This window comes from Epinephelus fuscoguttatus, linkage group LG18 (genome assembly GCF_011397635.1).
Source record: "Epinephelus fuscoguttatus linkage group LG18, E.fuscoguttatus.final_Chr_v1".
NCBI classification, from domain to species: Eukaryota; Metazoa; Chordata; class Actinopteri; order Perciformes; family Serranidae; genus Epinephelus; species Epinephelus fuscoguttatus.
The window spans coordinates 32,258,858-32,274,474 of NC_064769.1; the positions used below are offsets into that span (position 1 = coordinate 32,258,858).

The following is a 15,617-nucleotide window of genomic DNA, read 5'->3' on the forward strand; positions in this document are numbered from 1 at the left end:
ACCAGTGATTTAACATTGCTAAACACAGGAGCTGCTGGTCAAACACTGCCTCAGTCAGTTAGTTTGTTTGTGTTATTGTGTGACTTTGGCTTTTAAATGGGCTAGTTCTGATTCACCAAAATCACACTATAAGCCAAACAAACTAAGTGATTGATGCAGCAGTAGACCAGCAGCTCCCATGTTCAGTGAGCTTAAATCACTGTTTTTCTCAGTGGAATCTGGTGGCTTTGACAAGTGCATAAATGGGGAACTGAAGCCTTTGACAACAGGCAAGGTAAAGCTGTGAAAATATTCTTAATAAAGCATACCATTAAACTTTTATTGACTATGCCTAAAATAGGTTTTGCTGCTGGTCATATATTACGTAGCTTCCATGGTGGTACATCTGCCTCATTTTCCAAACTAGGGGCACTTGCTGTAGGCAGAACATTGACTATGGATAATTACCTCATACAACCTCACTTCAAAAGATCTGAAGTATCCCTTTAAAACCTGCTCTTAAGTACATCACACTGTAAAAGGATTTTAAAAACAGCACAGAAGCAGTATCTGACTCTGACTAATTTCCTTTTTCAAAACACTTTAACATATGAGGGAAATCACAAAACAGCGACAGCATTGTCTGGAGGGACATTCTCTTTTTTTCTAAAGGGAATTTTATGTTTCCTCGTTAAAAAGATATGTTAATTTGGACATGAAACTCTCCTCCTGGGGGACAGAGGGACAGCACAGCTTTATGCTTTGGGATTTGCTCTCCTGCATGGCAGAGAATACATTACATGGCATTTGGGAATGTTTCTAAAACCTCTTTTGGCCATGCTCCCTGAAAGTGTCGTACAGTCCCCCTCTGGGAAAGGTTTTATAAGAAATAAGTAGTTAGATTTAAAACTGTTTTTAAATTGTTTCAAATTTTGTTCCATGCAGTTTTAATGCGTTTCTACCTTTTTATCTTCACAGACCATTGCCAAAGTTCTTCTGCAGTACAGTGCCATTCTGACCAAGAGTTTTCCCTCTTATATTGACAAGGAGAAGATTGTAAGTTCTCAACACCTTTTGTTTTACATGCACAGTCACGCATTTTCCTTTAATGCACATCCTACATGATATACACTGCTCAAAAAAATGACCTCCAGCAGGCTACTGGTGTGCATGTTTCTGACCAAACTGTCAGAAACAGACTCTATGAGGGTGGCATGAAAGCCCATGTCCTGTGCTCACAGCGCAGCACCATGCAGCTCAACTGGCATTCGCCAGAGAGCACCAGAATTGGCAGGTCCACTATTGGCACCCCGTTCTCTTCACAGATGACAGCAAGTTCGCACTGAGCACATGTGACAGGCGTGAAAGAGTCCGGAGACACTGTGGTGAACGTTATGCTGCCTGTAACATCATCCAGCATGACTGGTTTGGCGGTGGGTTAGAGGTGGTCTGTGAAAGCATATCCTTGGAGGGTCACACAGACCGCCATGTCATAGCCAACAGTACCCTGACTGCTGTTAGGTACCAGGATGACATCCTCAAAGCGATTGTCAGACCTTACACTGATGCAGTGAGCTCTGGGTTCCTCCTGGTGCAGTGGGCCCTTGGTTCCTCCTGGTGCAGCGCACCCTGGGTTCATCCTGTTGCAGTGGGCCCTGGGTTCATCCTGATGTAGTGGGCCCTGGGTTCCTCTTGGTGCAGTGGGCCCTGGGTTCCTCCTGATGCAGTGGGCCCTGGATTCCTCCTGGTGCGGTGGGCTCTGGGTTCCTCCTGGTGCAGTGGGCCCTGGGTTCCTCCTGGTGCAGTGGGCTCTGGGTTCCTCCTGGTGCAGTGGGCCCTGGGTTCCTCCTGGTGCAGTGAGCTCTGGGTTCCTCCTGGTGCAGAGGGCCCTGGGTTCCTCCTGGTGCAGTGGGCCCTAGGTTCCTTCTGGTGCAGAGGGCCCTGGGTTCCTCCTGGTGCAGTGGGCTCTGGGTTCCTCCTGGTGCAGAGGGCCCTGGGTTCCTCCTGGTGCAGTGAGCTCTGGGTTCCTCCTGGTGCAGTGGGCCCTTGGTTTCTCTTGGTGCAGTGAGCTCTGGGTTCCTCCTGGTGCAGCGGGCCCTGGGTTCATCCTGGTGCAGTGGGCCCTGGGTTCATCCTGGTGCAGTGGGCCCTGGGTTCATCCTGGTGCAGTGGGCTCTGGGTTCCTCCTGGTGCAGCGGGCCCTGGGTTCATCCTGGTGCAGTGAGCTCTGGGTTCCTCCTGGTGCAGTGGGCTCTGGGTTCATCCTGGTGCAGCGGGCTCTGGGTTCATCCTGGTGCAGTGGGCCCTGGGTTCCTCCTGGTGCAGTGGGCTCTGGGTTCATCTTGGTGCAGTGGGCCCTTGGTTTCTCTTGGTGCAGTGAGCTCTGGGTTCCTCCTGGTGCAGCGGGCTCTGGGTTCCTCCTGGTGCAGTGGGCTCTGGGTTCCTCCTGGTGCAGAGGGCCCTGGGTTCATCCTGGTGCAGTGCGCTCTGGGTTCATCCTGGTACAGGACAATGCCCGGCCTCATGTGGCCAGAGTGTGAAGGCAGTTCCTGGATGATGAAGGCACTGATGCCATTGACTGGCCCTCTTGTTCCCTGACCTAAATCCAACTGAGTACCTATGGGACGTTAAGTATTGGTGCATCTAACGCCACCAAGTACCACCACAGACTGTCCAGGAGCTCACTCTTGCCCTGATCCAGGTCTGGGAGGAGATCCCCCAGGACACCATCTGCCAACTCATCAGGAGCATTTTTTTTTCGCAGTCAAGTATCCAATCAAATTGAGTATTGTTTAGACACTGGACACACCCTCCAGTGGCTCCATGATTGCCTTCACAAACATTTTTATTAAAGATTATTTTCCAAAGTTGAATAATCAATTGAATAAAAATGACATATTTTACATGGTGGTGAGTGCAGTCACTTGTAGATTTTGAAGGGTTCCTGCCTTATAATCTCTCTGTCTTCTATGTCTCTCTCTTCCTGTGTCCTCCAAAAGCCGTGTGTCCTGATGAACAATGTGCAGCAGTTAAGAATCCAGCTGGAGAAGATGTTTGAGTCAATGGGTGCCAAACAGGTAAGTCAAAAGACAAAGGTTGGGGTGTTGTCCTGTTGCATCAGACATAAAAGTCCCATTTCTTACTCAAGCACAACAACCACATATTCTACGCGTGGTTATCTGTACAACAGTTGTATTTGTGTGTCTTGTGTATCAGATTGCAACGGAGGAAGCGCGGGTATGTACAGTAGCTAGATCCTTGGTAGTACTGGATTAGAACATAGTCTTGAGTCTTAACAAGGTCGTAGTGGAAGTTGCTTAAAAGGTCTATACGCCATCCCAGTGTCTGATGTGATGCTGTCAGTGGAAGTATAGATCCATACTGAGAGAGATTAGACCCCGCACTGCCCCATAGGCTAGAGCATAATGAGACTTACAGTAATTAAATCATGTCCTCTATTAGTGTCCTTAGTGTAGCCACAGTGAGGACATCCAATGGCTTGTCTGTCAGTGATGACCTCCCTCTGCTTTGAAGCCCTAGCATGACTTTACATGTAGTGTTTTATCGTATGTAGCTTAAGTGTGTTCACTTTACAATTAAAGCAAAATGAACTGGTGGAAGAGGAAGAGGAGGAGGAGGCGGGAGAGGAGGAGGTATGTTTGCATCATGGTCTGAGTGGGGCTGATACAGGCAGATATTTGTCCATATTAAAGTACATCTTTCATTTTATTTAATCAGTTTAATGGTGCACACGCGGTCATGCAGTGTATTGATTATCTCCATCTTCCTTTGGCTTGAACAGCAGGTCGTAACTGAGGAAGAGAAAGCGAAGGCTGTGGTGGGTACTGTGGATGGTAGCAGATTAGATTCATTCACAGAGACCAGTAGACCCCTCTTTAGTATTAAGTGTAGCCTACCTGTTGTAGTCTAGTAACTATGCTGATGTCTGGTGTAAATGTTCGCAAAAGTGGGTTTAAAGTTTTAAAGTGGCGTACGTCCCTTTCAGGCCTAGATTTTATTTTCTTTCACCATTTGCATTCTTGAACCTGGTCGATTGAAACCTTATATTTTTGATGTTCGTTGTTTTAAGAAGTCACATTATGTTGCCAGTCTCAGCCTGTTGTTGCCTCTCAGATGATTTATGAAGCATCATGTCATGATGAGGTGGAGTTGAAAGGATGATACATGTGAGCTGCTCTGAGAGATTTAGTGAGTGGCTTGTTATCATAGAGGGAAATCATGAGATACTGCACTTTGCCTTTGAATGTTCTTTATGGGATTTAAGTGGAACATGCAGTTTCTACCACCAAAATGTGGTCTTGTAGCTTTCTCGTCCATTTTATCTAATTTGTTTAAGAAAATAAACATTATTTTTATTATTAATAATCCATAGTTTATAGGAATTTAATGTATTTCTTTATTGCTCTGTGTCTGTCCAAGTGCTGTTAAAATTTACGGTAAACTTAATCCAATAAAGTACATATATGATTTAAAGGTAGCTTAACCTCATTACATCACATGTCACCACAGTGGTGCAGTGGTTAGAGTTGGAGTTTGCATGATCTCTACGTGTCAGCGTGGGTTTTCTCCACGTACTCCAGCTTCCTCCCACAGTCCAAACATGCAGGTTAATTGGTGACTTTAAATTGTCCGTAGGTGTGAATGTGAGTGTGAATGGTTGTCTGTCTCTATGTGTCAGCCCTGTGATAGTCTGGTGACCTGTCTAGGGTGTACCCTGCCAGCTGGGATGGGCTCCAGCCCGCCTGCGACCCCTAACAGGATAAGTGGTTACGGAAAATGAATGAATGAATTAACCTCACCAAATTCCATGAAATCCACTAGAGTCAAAATAGCAGCTACCGAGACATGCTAAGCTAATTCCCCTTAGCAGCAGTGTTTTCCCGCCTTTCTTCGGTTCAGCTCCTCCCAAATTTAGTCATGTGGAATTACTCACTGAATTACCAGGATGTCACTGTAGTCCAACAAAATGGATCATTTTCTTTTACAGCTAACTACCAGGGAAAAATTTACATTTAGTTTTAGCTTTAGCTAAGGCTAGCTGTGGCTATCTGACCAGATAGCTTTCACTTGATGTGGCTCGTTGGTTGTAGCTGGTTAGTTGGGTGCCTCTCTGTAGCAGAGGGTGTAACGGTAGGTCTTAGCTCTCAAATAACTCTAACAAATATGTAGTTACTTTGCTTAAATGTATTTTTTTAGGAGGAGAGTAAAGTCACAGTCATGTTTTTCCTTTCTTTTCTAGCGCAACAATAGAATGCTAGCATGGCAGGCAAGTTCCCTGTATATGCAGACATGTTTATGATGCATGTCTGCATATTCTCAAAAGTATTGCATCACCAATATATCATCTTAAAAGAACAAATTTTGCTGAATATGGTTTTGGTATTTGCAGCAGTGGGACTTAATTGTGTTGTGTTGTCTTTTCACCGCCACTCGTAGTTTGACGAGAGTGAGGAGGAGGAGGAGGAAGAAGTAGGGGAAGAAGGGGAGAAAAATGGGGTTGAGGTTTGTTGTAGTCTGAAGTGGTTTTATCGTTCCCAGGAGTCCAAGTCATTCTGCCCTGTTCTTCCTGTTCACTGCAACACCACAGTGATACTCAGTCCTCTTGAAACAGAACATCACCGTCATGGTGGAGTTTATTGTATGTGGTTTTTATCATGTCATCTGTGGTGATTTCCACCTCGAGCTTACCCATGGCCTTTCCTCAAAACTGGTCACTCATTTCCCCTAAAATGAAGCTCATTTCTGAATTTTTTTGTTGTTGCTTTTCTTTAATTTGTGTTTTCTTTGTTGCTCTTTTTTTGTTTGCAATAGACTGACAAGGAGAAGGTGGGTGTTGATGTTTCAAATATAGCTCGTTCTTCCAATGCGGGAAAAACCTTCTGTATTTGTGGTGTTCTTTAATTTTTAATTTCAAGAGTTAGAGGTACAACAGAACAGGATTTTTGACAGTGTTTCATTTTTATGTCTCTTTTTAAAACAATCTCAAAACACCACGCAAAGATGGATGAACCAGTAGAAAAGGTAGGTCACATGCATATGGGTATCTGCTACCACAGCACTTTGTATAATGGCCATCGATCCTCTGTAATTATTTTAATATAAATGAAAGTTAAGTTACAAATGGGAAATGACAGCTAATTGAGGTTGTCCTCTGTTACCCTCCGCCCATCTGTGCTGTCGTAGACCGAGATAACACTCGAAGACAAGAAGGTGAGTGTAGGTGTACCGACTCATGAATATTAATATCCTTATGCTTACCAAAATACTCCCAGGCCAAACAAAACACATTACAAACAGCACACAATCAATTTCTAGCTGCCTTTCCTCCCCTGGAGTCTTCCCTTTGTGTTGCATAGCAGAAATGTCTCCGTCTCTCCTCACTAATGGTGCCACGCGACCCTGACAGGCCATGAATCAAAAGGCCATTGGATCATTGACTTAATGAGCCACATCGTGGCTTCATCCATATGGCTTAGCTCCCTGCAGGCAGTGCTTATGTATATGATGCCACGGTATACCTAGGTTAGGTATACTGGAGGTAGTCACTTCCCCACTTGTTCCCTCGCCCTGTGTTTGTGAGACTTGTGAGACAAACATCTCCTGCCGTATTAAACTTTGTTTTCAATGCTCTTGCTTCGAAAGTTGGAGACGCCTGGTAAAAAGGTGGGTTTCTTGTCGTAATTTGTTTCTACTCATGTTGTTTAGAATGGACATATCTCTGCTCTAGGAGCATAAAATACAAACACTACAGAACATCTGCCTCTCTCGTTCCTTTGGTATCTCTCTTGGTATGAAGCTCAACAGATTGGCTGTGCAATTTTCCTAATAACATGATGGTTATTGAAGTTCCTCTTTAAATGATAAATTCTTGCTGCCTTTTGGATCTTCTAGCTTTGGTGTTGAAGTCAAGCTTTCAAGTTAATTTGGGATATTTTGGCTAAAAGCTGCAAATACGAATGATGAAAGTCTTTTATGATCTGCTGTTAAAGAGTGCTGTGTCCTCAGAGGCACATACGGTCTCTCCTGAGATTAATTATGTTCTCTACATTTTCAAGTTTTTCTGAGTTAATTTATTTTGAGCAGAATTTTACTAACACCCTTCCTTTGATTCTGTCTGCCTGCCTTTCTGCAGATGGACTCTGAGGCCAGTGACCTACTGAACGACCTGCAGGTGAAGCTGAACAACGTGCTGGATGATCTCAGCCGTACATTTGGGAACAGGTAGACTAATTCACACCCCTAGACAGACACGTAACCACACACACCCACACACATATCAGTAACCACACATGCATTTGTGCTGATTGATTAAATTTTCTGTCTTTCTAGTTTCCAGATCCGCATAAACGATTGCATGCGCCAGATGGCGTCTCTGCTGTACCAGATCAAAGGGCAGCTCAACGCCAACAACAAAAACCAGGTGGAGGCCGACTCTGACAACATGTTACGGCCACTCATGGATTTCCTGGATGGAAAGTGAGTGGATGAATTAAGATTTGAGACCAGTGTTCTCACCCTGACATGATGAAGTGTTTGATGATATTGCCATGTTTTCATAGCCTGAGACCCAGAGAAATCCACGTGTTCATGTTTTATTGACTCTGACAGATGCGTCTTATCTACTGCTTATCAACGTCTTATCTAATAAAGGGCAGGTTTGATTTTTTCCTGCATTTTTACCTATAGCCATTGATAGTGCCCCTTGGAACTGAAAATAAATGGAGGTGCCGAACTAATTTGCATTTGCGATTTGGTCCGACGATGCCAAGCTAATGTTTTAAGCCACTTTGACAGGTGCAATCCTCTCTCAAGAGCCCAACTGCAGCCCCGTCCTGTTTTCTATTACTTTAAATCCCTTTCTCTTTCTCTGCATCCTAAATCTCTGTCCTCCAGAAATCATTTCAGAAATTAGAAGTTTTCAATTTTCAACCATGCCAGCACCTTAGTCGTTCTGAACTCCCAACGCATTTTGCACTGTGCTCTTAAAAAAGGCACGACAACGTTGAAGGAAGAATACAATTTGAGGATGGTTAAAGGATGTGGCTGGTGGACCTGTAAAAGTGACACTCATTACATTGGTGTCACAATCTCCATGGACACTTTACATTGTTTATAGTCACATCTTGAGTTAGCGAATTGGGAGTAGGTGTTTCTGTGATGATCTGGAGAATGCAAGGATGAGGCCAATCACGGAGTTCTTTCTTAATGCACGTTTATTACGAGCTTGAATCAACAATGGCTACATGCATGTAAATTAGGGTTAACACAGCTCAGCACTCTCTGTGGTCCATGCATCTCATCAACTTGTGTATATGTATTTGTGTATTTGCATTTTACAGGTTAACATTGTTCGCCACCGTATGTGAGAAAACAGTACTGAAGCGTGTGCTCAAGGAGCTGTGGAGGATCGTAATGAGCAGCCTGGAGAAGACTATTGTCCTGCCACAGGGCAACGACACCTTTGTAAGCTCAACATCACTAAGAATTATCAATCTCATGTTTGCTTGCCTCAGAATTTGTGCATACTGTAAATATTTGACTTTTAAGTGCAGAGATGAAATGGCAAAAAAAATTTTTTTTTTTTTTCAGGGTGCACAGATTCTCTCAGCTGCGAAAGAACTGGGTCAGCTCTCCAAGCTCAAGGTACCAGAACGATTTCGTATGTTTTACACAAAGTTAATTACCTGCAGAGGCTCAGTGTCGCCAAGAACTGACCACAAAATGACTCAGCGAGAGAGTGTGAATCTATTTTTGGGCAATTAACTCATCTCTTTGCTCCTCATTTGGATGTGCAGGATCACATGGCAGGGGAGGCTAAAAGCCTGTCTCCCAGGCAGTGTGCTGTCATGGACGTGGCACTGGACACGATCAAGGTCAGTTTATACTGTGGGTTTTGGTTTCATTAGGATGCAGGGCAGACGGGTCAAATTAGCTTCATCAACTATTCATCCATTAATCAAATACCCTGGAAGGTTATGTAAGCAGCTTGTGACCAGAAGTTATGTGATTTAACAGGCCAGGGAAGTGTGTGTGGAGGATAAAGTGGGTGAAATGAAGAGTGGATTTTAATTGTGAGTCAGAAAAATGCTAAATGACTCTGTTGTTATACCTAGTCTTGGGTTTTTGCACTGGAAATACAGCGATCTTTTTGACTATTAAAGGATAATTCTGGTAATTTTCAATTTGGATCTTGCGGTGATAGTTTGTGCCACCAGAATGCAATCAGTTGACTTTACTGTAAGACTTATTTAGCCAGGAGCAAAACTCACCTTTTTTCTTGAAAAACTTGATTTGGTTTGGGTTTTTAAAATCGTAATATTTTGACTAGTTTGTCCTCCAGATGATTTATGCTGTCCCACGCTCTGTTCCTTTGCAGCAATACTTCCATGCAGGAGGCAACGGGCTGAAGAAGGCGTTCCTGGAGAAGAGTCCTGAGCTGTCCTCACTACGCCACGCTCTGTCCCTCTACACTCAGACAACAGACACCCTCATCAAGACCTTTGTGACCACCCAGCATGCACAAGGTAGTCAGAAAGGGTCTGAGGAGAATGCATTTCCCTCTGTACGCCACAAGAGGGCACTATGTGTGTTGATGAGCGTGGCATTTCACTGGTTTGCACCTGTATTTTGTGTATTTAAAGTGTTATTGATGCTGGAATCTGTTGACATGTTGCTGCTGTCTTCTCTTTATCTCCTGTGCTGCCTCTGTGCCAGTGCACAATGGAAAGGGTATTAGGTTAACTCCCAATGAAAAAATACAGCCCAGCAGGGGTAGGTTTCATTGAAATCATCTGCCAGCCCTCCTCTCCTTCCCCACCCGCTCTCTCTTTGTACACTCTGTCACTCTGTGCCACTAAGGTGGGCAGGTCAACCCTAACCCAACCTCTCCACCTGCATCCTCTTCTTATACTGTCTCTGCTTTATGAATCAAAGTTTATATTTTGCCTTCATCGGGCCAAATGTGAGTTCATTCATGTGTCTGGCTGTGCGTCAAACTAGGTCCAGGAGTGGAGAAGCCAATAGGTGAGGTGTCTGTCCAGACTGAGCTGCACACGCATCCAGGGAACGGGGAGCGGAAAGTTACTGTCAAAGGTCTGTTTGAGTTTCCATAGCATGATGCTACATACTTTAACCAAGTGCTCTCATCTGATTATATCATCCTCTTCCTCTGTGTGTGCTCTGGTTTTAACATGTTATGTTGTGTTTAGTCATAGGAGCCAATGATTTAAAATGGCAGACATCCGGCATGTTCCGACCCTTTGTGGAGATCACCATGATCGGGCCTCACCTCAGCGACAAGAAACGCAAATTCCAGACCAAATCCAAGAACAACAGCTGGTCTCCCAAGTTTAGCGAGACCTTTAATTTGTAAGTACTGCAACAGCTGTGCCTGCTTTTTAATAACATTTTCAGTTTTCTAGATGTTGACTGTTGAATACTTCACAATCTTTCATTTTCATGTATTACTTTTTTGGTTTCATTATTATTTTTGTTGCTATCCAACAGCTTCAGTAACTATGTTATTGTTTACATCCTCATATCATTTCTATTTACAGTTTACATGCAGTTTCCACATGTACAGCTACTCGTGTCCTGTCAGATATTTATAGAATTTGACCTTCAGTACTCCAGAATGATGTAACCAGCTTGGCTATTACTGTATGTAATATTTTGCTGCTGTTTCAGAGTTTGGATTTCGTACTTAAATCCAGAGCAGCAAACAATTAGTTGATTAATCGATAGACAGAAAATGAATGTGCACCTATTTTTGGTACTGATACTTTTAAGTCATTTCTCTGATTTTAGCTTCTCGGATCAAAATGTTTCTCTTATACATATATGACAGTAAATTGAAATTTACTTGTGTGTAAATGTTGATGGCCCTATTTCAGGATTTTCAGTATAAAACAAACACTCAGTACATAATTTTAACAACTCAGCCACAGATATCTTTACAGGAAGAAAACAAGTCCTAGTAGAATAAAATGCATTTACATAGCGATAGAGTGTTCACTGCTACCAAGTTATAGATCACTACAAATCACTGCTCTTAAAGGGATAGTGCACCCAAAAATGAAAATTCAGCCATTATCTACTCACCCATATGCCGATGGAGGCCCTGGTGAAGTTTTAGAGTCCTTACATCCCTTGCGGAGATCGGCGGGGGCAGCGGCCAGCACACCTAATGGCAGACGGCACCCCAGACTAACATCCAAGAACACAAAATTGAATCCACAAAGTATCTCCATACTGCTCATCCATAGTGATCCAAGTGTGCTGCAGCCCCGACATAAAAAGTTGTTTCGAAAAACGTCATATGAACTCTGTTTTTAGCCTCACTGTAGCCTGTAGCTCTGACTGCTTCTCTGTGCTCCGCGCTCACGTGTGTGCGCTTGCACGAGACCAGCAAAAGCATGAGCTTTGCTCACCCGTGTTTACATCACGTGACACGTGCACCGCAGGGGAAAACAACGGTAACCACAGTAGCCAAAAGATAATTTGCACTACGGTCTTTTAGCAAAGGACAGCCCAACATGTCTGAAGACTTTGAAATTGAGGAGGAACAGCATTTCTTTGTTGAGCCGTATTTGTTTGAGTCCGAGTATACGGACGGAACTCAGGCTACTGGACGAAGCAGCCGCCGCAGCTCATGAGCCTAACCCTCAGCCAGCCGCAGAATACCAGAGTCGAACACTGGAAACCTGGTGGTGTAGTTGTTTCAAATGCAAAGCAATGCCAACAGATGAGGAAAGTCTTTGCTGCTCAGACTGGGAATTGGTGATGCCTGCACTTGAGAATCTGGACATCAGTACTGACCAGACTGCTGCTCTTCAGAGACTGTGCATCGCTGATCACCCTGAGCGCACACACGTGAGCGCGGAGCACAGAGAAGCAGTCAGAGCTACAGGCTACAGTGAGGATAAAAACAGAGTTCATGTGATGTTTTTCAAAACAACTTTTTATGTCGGGGCTTCAGGACACTTGGATCACTACGGATGAGCAGTATGGAGATACTTTGTGGATTCAATTTTGTGTTCTTGGACGTTAGTCTGGGGCGCTGTCTACCAATGCTTAAATGCATTTGTCTTGACATGATACCTTTGTATAATGTGATAAACAAGGAAACTGCTTCCTTACTTTGAGAATCAAAGTGGTTACTTTTTCATCTTCGTTAATATTTTAGTTAATGTTTTTTGTGTTTTTTATATGTCTTAACTTTTGCACTTTTTAAGTGGAAAGGTCTAACAAGGGACAGACGCTGCAAATTAGCCTTAGCTAAAAATTCTATGCAATACATCTGTAGTGCATCTAATGTTGTATCTAGTGTACTGAAAAAATAATCAATTTTATCATTCTCGTAGGCTACCAAAAGTTTAATTTGTATTCACAATATCAATAGTTTATACAGTAAAAAAAATCTATGCTTGGCGCCCACATATTGATTTAATATTGCAGTGCAAAATACCATGATACTATGCTGTATCGTTTTGGGGTTTTTTACCCACCCCTTGAAAGTGATAGTTAGTTGCAGCTATACTTTAATCTAGCACATGTACAGTAATTCATGGTTGTGATGCTTGTCTACACAGAACCAAATGGGTGTATTTTGAAGGAAAATTCTTGGGCATTGCTGTTTTAACTTAACTAACCTGCAGCTGTGTTGAAGGACTTAATGTTCAAACCTCTGTGATCTCTCTCCACAGTGTTCTTGGTAACCAGGATGGCTTTGAGTGCTACGAGCTGCAAGTCTGCGTCAAAGACTACTGCTTCGGCCGTGCAGACAGAGTGGTCGGCTTGGCCGTGATACAATTAAGAGACATCATGGGGAAGGGCAACTGTGCGTGCTGGTGCCCACTTGGGGAACGCATCCATATGGACGACACAGGCCTCACCGCCATGCGAATCCTCTCCCAGCGCTCCAACGACGACGTGGCCAAGGAGTTTGTGAGGCTGAAATCAGAGAGTCGTTCAGCCGAGGAGGGCAGATGAGGAGAGGTGGGAGAGAGACAGAAAAGATGGAAGGTCTCTTGAACGTCTTCGTGAAAAAGCAGGGAATAATTTTTCATAGATGGCCGTGTGGACTCTTATTTAGACCTTCGACGTGTCTTAGCTGCTGTTGACTGTTTGGTGGCGCCTTGCCAAGCTCACCGACACACTGTCACGTTCACACTCGGGGTATTTTGGACTCACTGTTCCCCTTCCTCAAACACTCACATTATTTACCGAGTTACTGTACAGTATAAACACTGGCTCACTCAACCTTCACACTCACCAGCTGTTGCACCAGGCAGTGACCACTTACTCTGTCATTTAACCTCTGTTTACCCCGCTCTCCTCATCAGCTAGAGTGGCACACTGTGCACGCCACAGCCTCGAAGGAACAGAGGACACCAGGCTCCGCTGGAGGGGCCAACGAGTTCCCCAAACCTCCCCAGTGTTGTTGTGCAATAACCCCACCTGAACCCTTCAAGCCGTGGCCATGTGTTTGATGCCTTACACTCTGAAAGCTGTGAATGTGTGAAGTACAAAAGTCTTTCTGAATGCCCGAGTCTGTAGCTCCACTGTCACGGTTTGAGTAAATGTGAAAACACTATGGTTTATCTCATGAAGGGGATGAATCGGACAGCTGGTAGCTCGGAGACAGTCCCAGTTTTTAGGGCCTGGTTTGTGTATTGCGTGGTTTCACAAGTTAATCTTGTACAACTCTTGTTTTAAGAGAAGATACCTAAACTAATAACCCTTAATTGTACCCCTTAATGTAAAGGATTAATCAGTTAAATGTGTGCCTTGCCATTTTCAGTTTTCATCATCAGTACATAATTTAAATGATAAAATCAACAACAGTATGATTGACAAACAGGACCAAGAGTGCGGACACTGTATGTTAAAGTTGAATGCTGTTTTGGCCATATTAATTTATTAAACTCTATTACCAACTCTAGTGTAACCATGACGGTGCAGCCATTTTATTTATTTTTTATACATATTTATTTTTGTCTGTGCTTTTCAAAGCCCGTGATTTAAAATGTTGTTTACCGTTGGGGACGGACGTGTTTGCCAGGAAAGTGTGTCTGAGAATTTGCACAGTCTGAATGAGGAGACGAGATACACGCCCTCAGAATAAAGTTAGTGTTTGTTAAGAAATTAAAAGCAAACTTGGCGACCTGTGTCCTTGACTTACAACAGTGATGACTGTCTTTTAGAAATGTTCATTTATAATTAAGTAATTTTACATGTTGAACTTTCAGGTAACAACTTTTCTTCCAAAAAAAAAAAAAAAAAAAAAAAGGATATCTGAACATTTGAACACAGGCTCATCAGCTGCTGAGTTGTTAGGAAGTGTAGAATTACTTGCGGTTTACATATATCTTCCTGCTCTGTCTATGAGTGGCCTTACTTTGGTGAAAAAAATAAATTACGTGTATCTTTTTAATCTTTCTTTTTTTTTAAATCCTTGTACTCCTTTTGGCTCTCAGCGATGAGGATTGGCCACTTTTTTGCCCGTAATGATGTCAAATAAGTTTTCCAAGTGATGTTCCTTATCATTTTGTACTGTTTATCTTTGATTATATTGCAAATATCAATGCTGGGCTTTCTTTCAGTCTGTTTTTTGTGTTATGTTCCCTCTGACATTTTGTAAATGTTTCCCTTAAAAGCTCTTTTATTAGTTCGGTATGATGTCAATTAAATGATGTTTTATGGACAGGAGGAGTAATATATAAGACGTGTGCCAGTGACTTTGTTCATAACTGATGGAAGAATATTAAAATGTAACTTTTAATGAAAGATATTACTTTAATATGAGAACCTCAATGTGTGCACATTTTTAAACCGATGACACTCTGTAGAAACCACTAAACCAGATTCCTCTTTGTTACAGTAAATGATCCCCTGTGAATACAAATGTTTCATAGCCATTCTTTAATATTCATGTTCCTCGTGCCAAGTTACAAGTGTTCACTTTTTTTTTTTTTCTATATTTTCTAAATTTGTTAACCCTTGCACTTTCACTAAATCACTGCAATAGTTAACAAGTACAGTGTAACAGTCACGGTAAATGCATTTTTGTGGTGTTTTCTTTGTATTGTCACTACTCTGAAATGTTGTTGTCACCATGTAAACATTCCCATTCATTAATTTTGTATAAAGTATTTGAGAAGTATCTAGAAATGTGTCCACCTGCTTTTTTCTGCAGATTTTTCTGTCTTATAAATCTGGTGTCAATGTGAAATTGTTTTCCACTTGAGTTACATGATTTATTTCAGCTAGTTGAATGCAAATGCTCAGTAAAGCTTGTTTGTAATTTTGATAGAAATAACCTTGTCATATTGGCTGAAAGTGTCACTATATCCACATTTAAAAGACTTCACCTTGTTGATAAAGCTTATAGTCAGTCCCCTAGTGAGGCTGATGTAGAGTCTGCCAGAGGACCTACTACGTTACAATGAGCCCCTTCTCTTTCTCTCTCTCTCTTCAATTCTGAAAAGTTGGCTTATCATTTGCTAAAATTCGTGTCCTATTACTGCATGTCACTAACTCGGCTTCCTCTCCGCAGCCTTTGTGCTCCACTGTCTCGCAGGTTCCCTTTGCAGCTACACCTGGATCACGGGTCATGG

General features: G+C 42.9%; 1 protein-coding gene across 2 annotated transcripts in view; it reads left to right on the forward strand.

The window, feature by feature from the left end:
• The window catches only part of LOC125905893 (protein unc-13 homolog B-like), a 91,786-nt gene extending 76,625 nt beyond the window's left edge, over positions 1-15,161 (forward strand). Inside the window, exons 29-40 of one of the 2 annotated variants that reach the window (XM_049604180.1) lie at positions 958-1,035; positions 2,979-3,056; positions 7,133-7,221; positions 7,330-7,476; positions 8,340-8,463; positions 8,590-8,643; positions 8,796-8,873; positions 9,377-9,524; positions 9,715-9,771; positions 10,000-10,092; positions 10,209-10,368; positions 12,705-15,161. In XM_049604180.1, coding sequence (XP_049460137.1) covers positions 958-1,035; positions 2,979-3,056; positions 7,133-7,221; positions 7,330-7,476; positions 8,340-8,463; positions 8,590-8,643; positions 8,796-8,873; positions 9,377-9,524; positions 9,715-9,771; positions 10,000-10,092; positions 10,209-10,368; positions 12,705-12,990 — 1,392 coding nt within the window. In that variant the 3' untranslated portion in view covers positions 12,991-15,161. The remainder of the gene's footprint in view (positions 1-957; positions 1,036-2,978; positions 3,057-7,132; positions 7,222-7,329; positions 7,477-8,339; positions 8,464-8,589; positions 8,644-8,795; positions 8,874-9,376; positions 9,525-9,714; positions 9,772-9,999; positions 10,093-10,208; positions 10,369-12,704) is intronic. The other variant, XM_049604181.1, reaches the window with a different exon arrangement.
• The last annotated feature ends 456 nt before the right edge of the window (positions 15,162-15,617 follow it).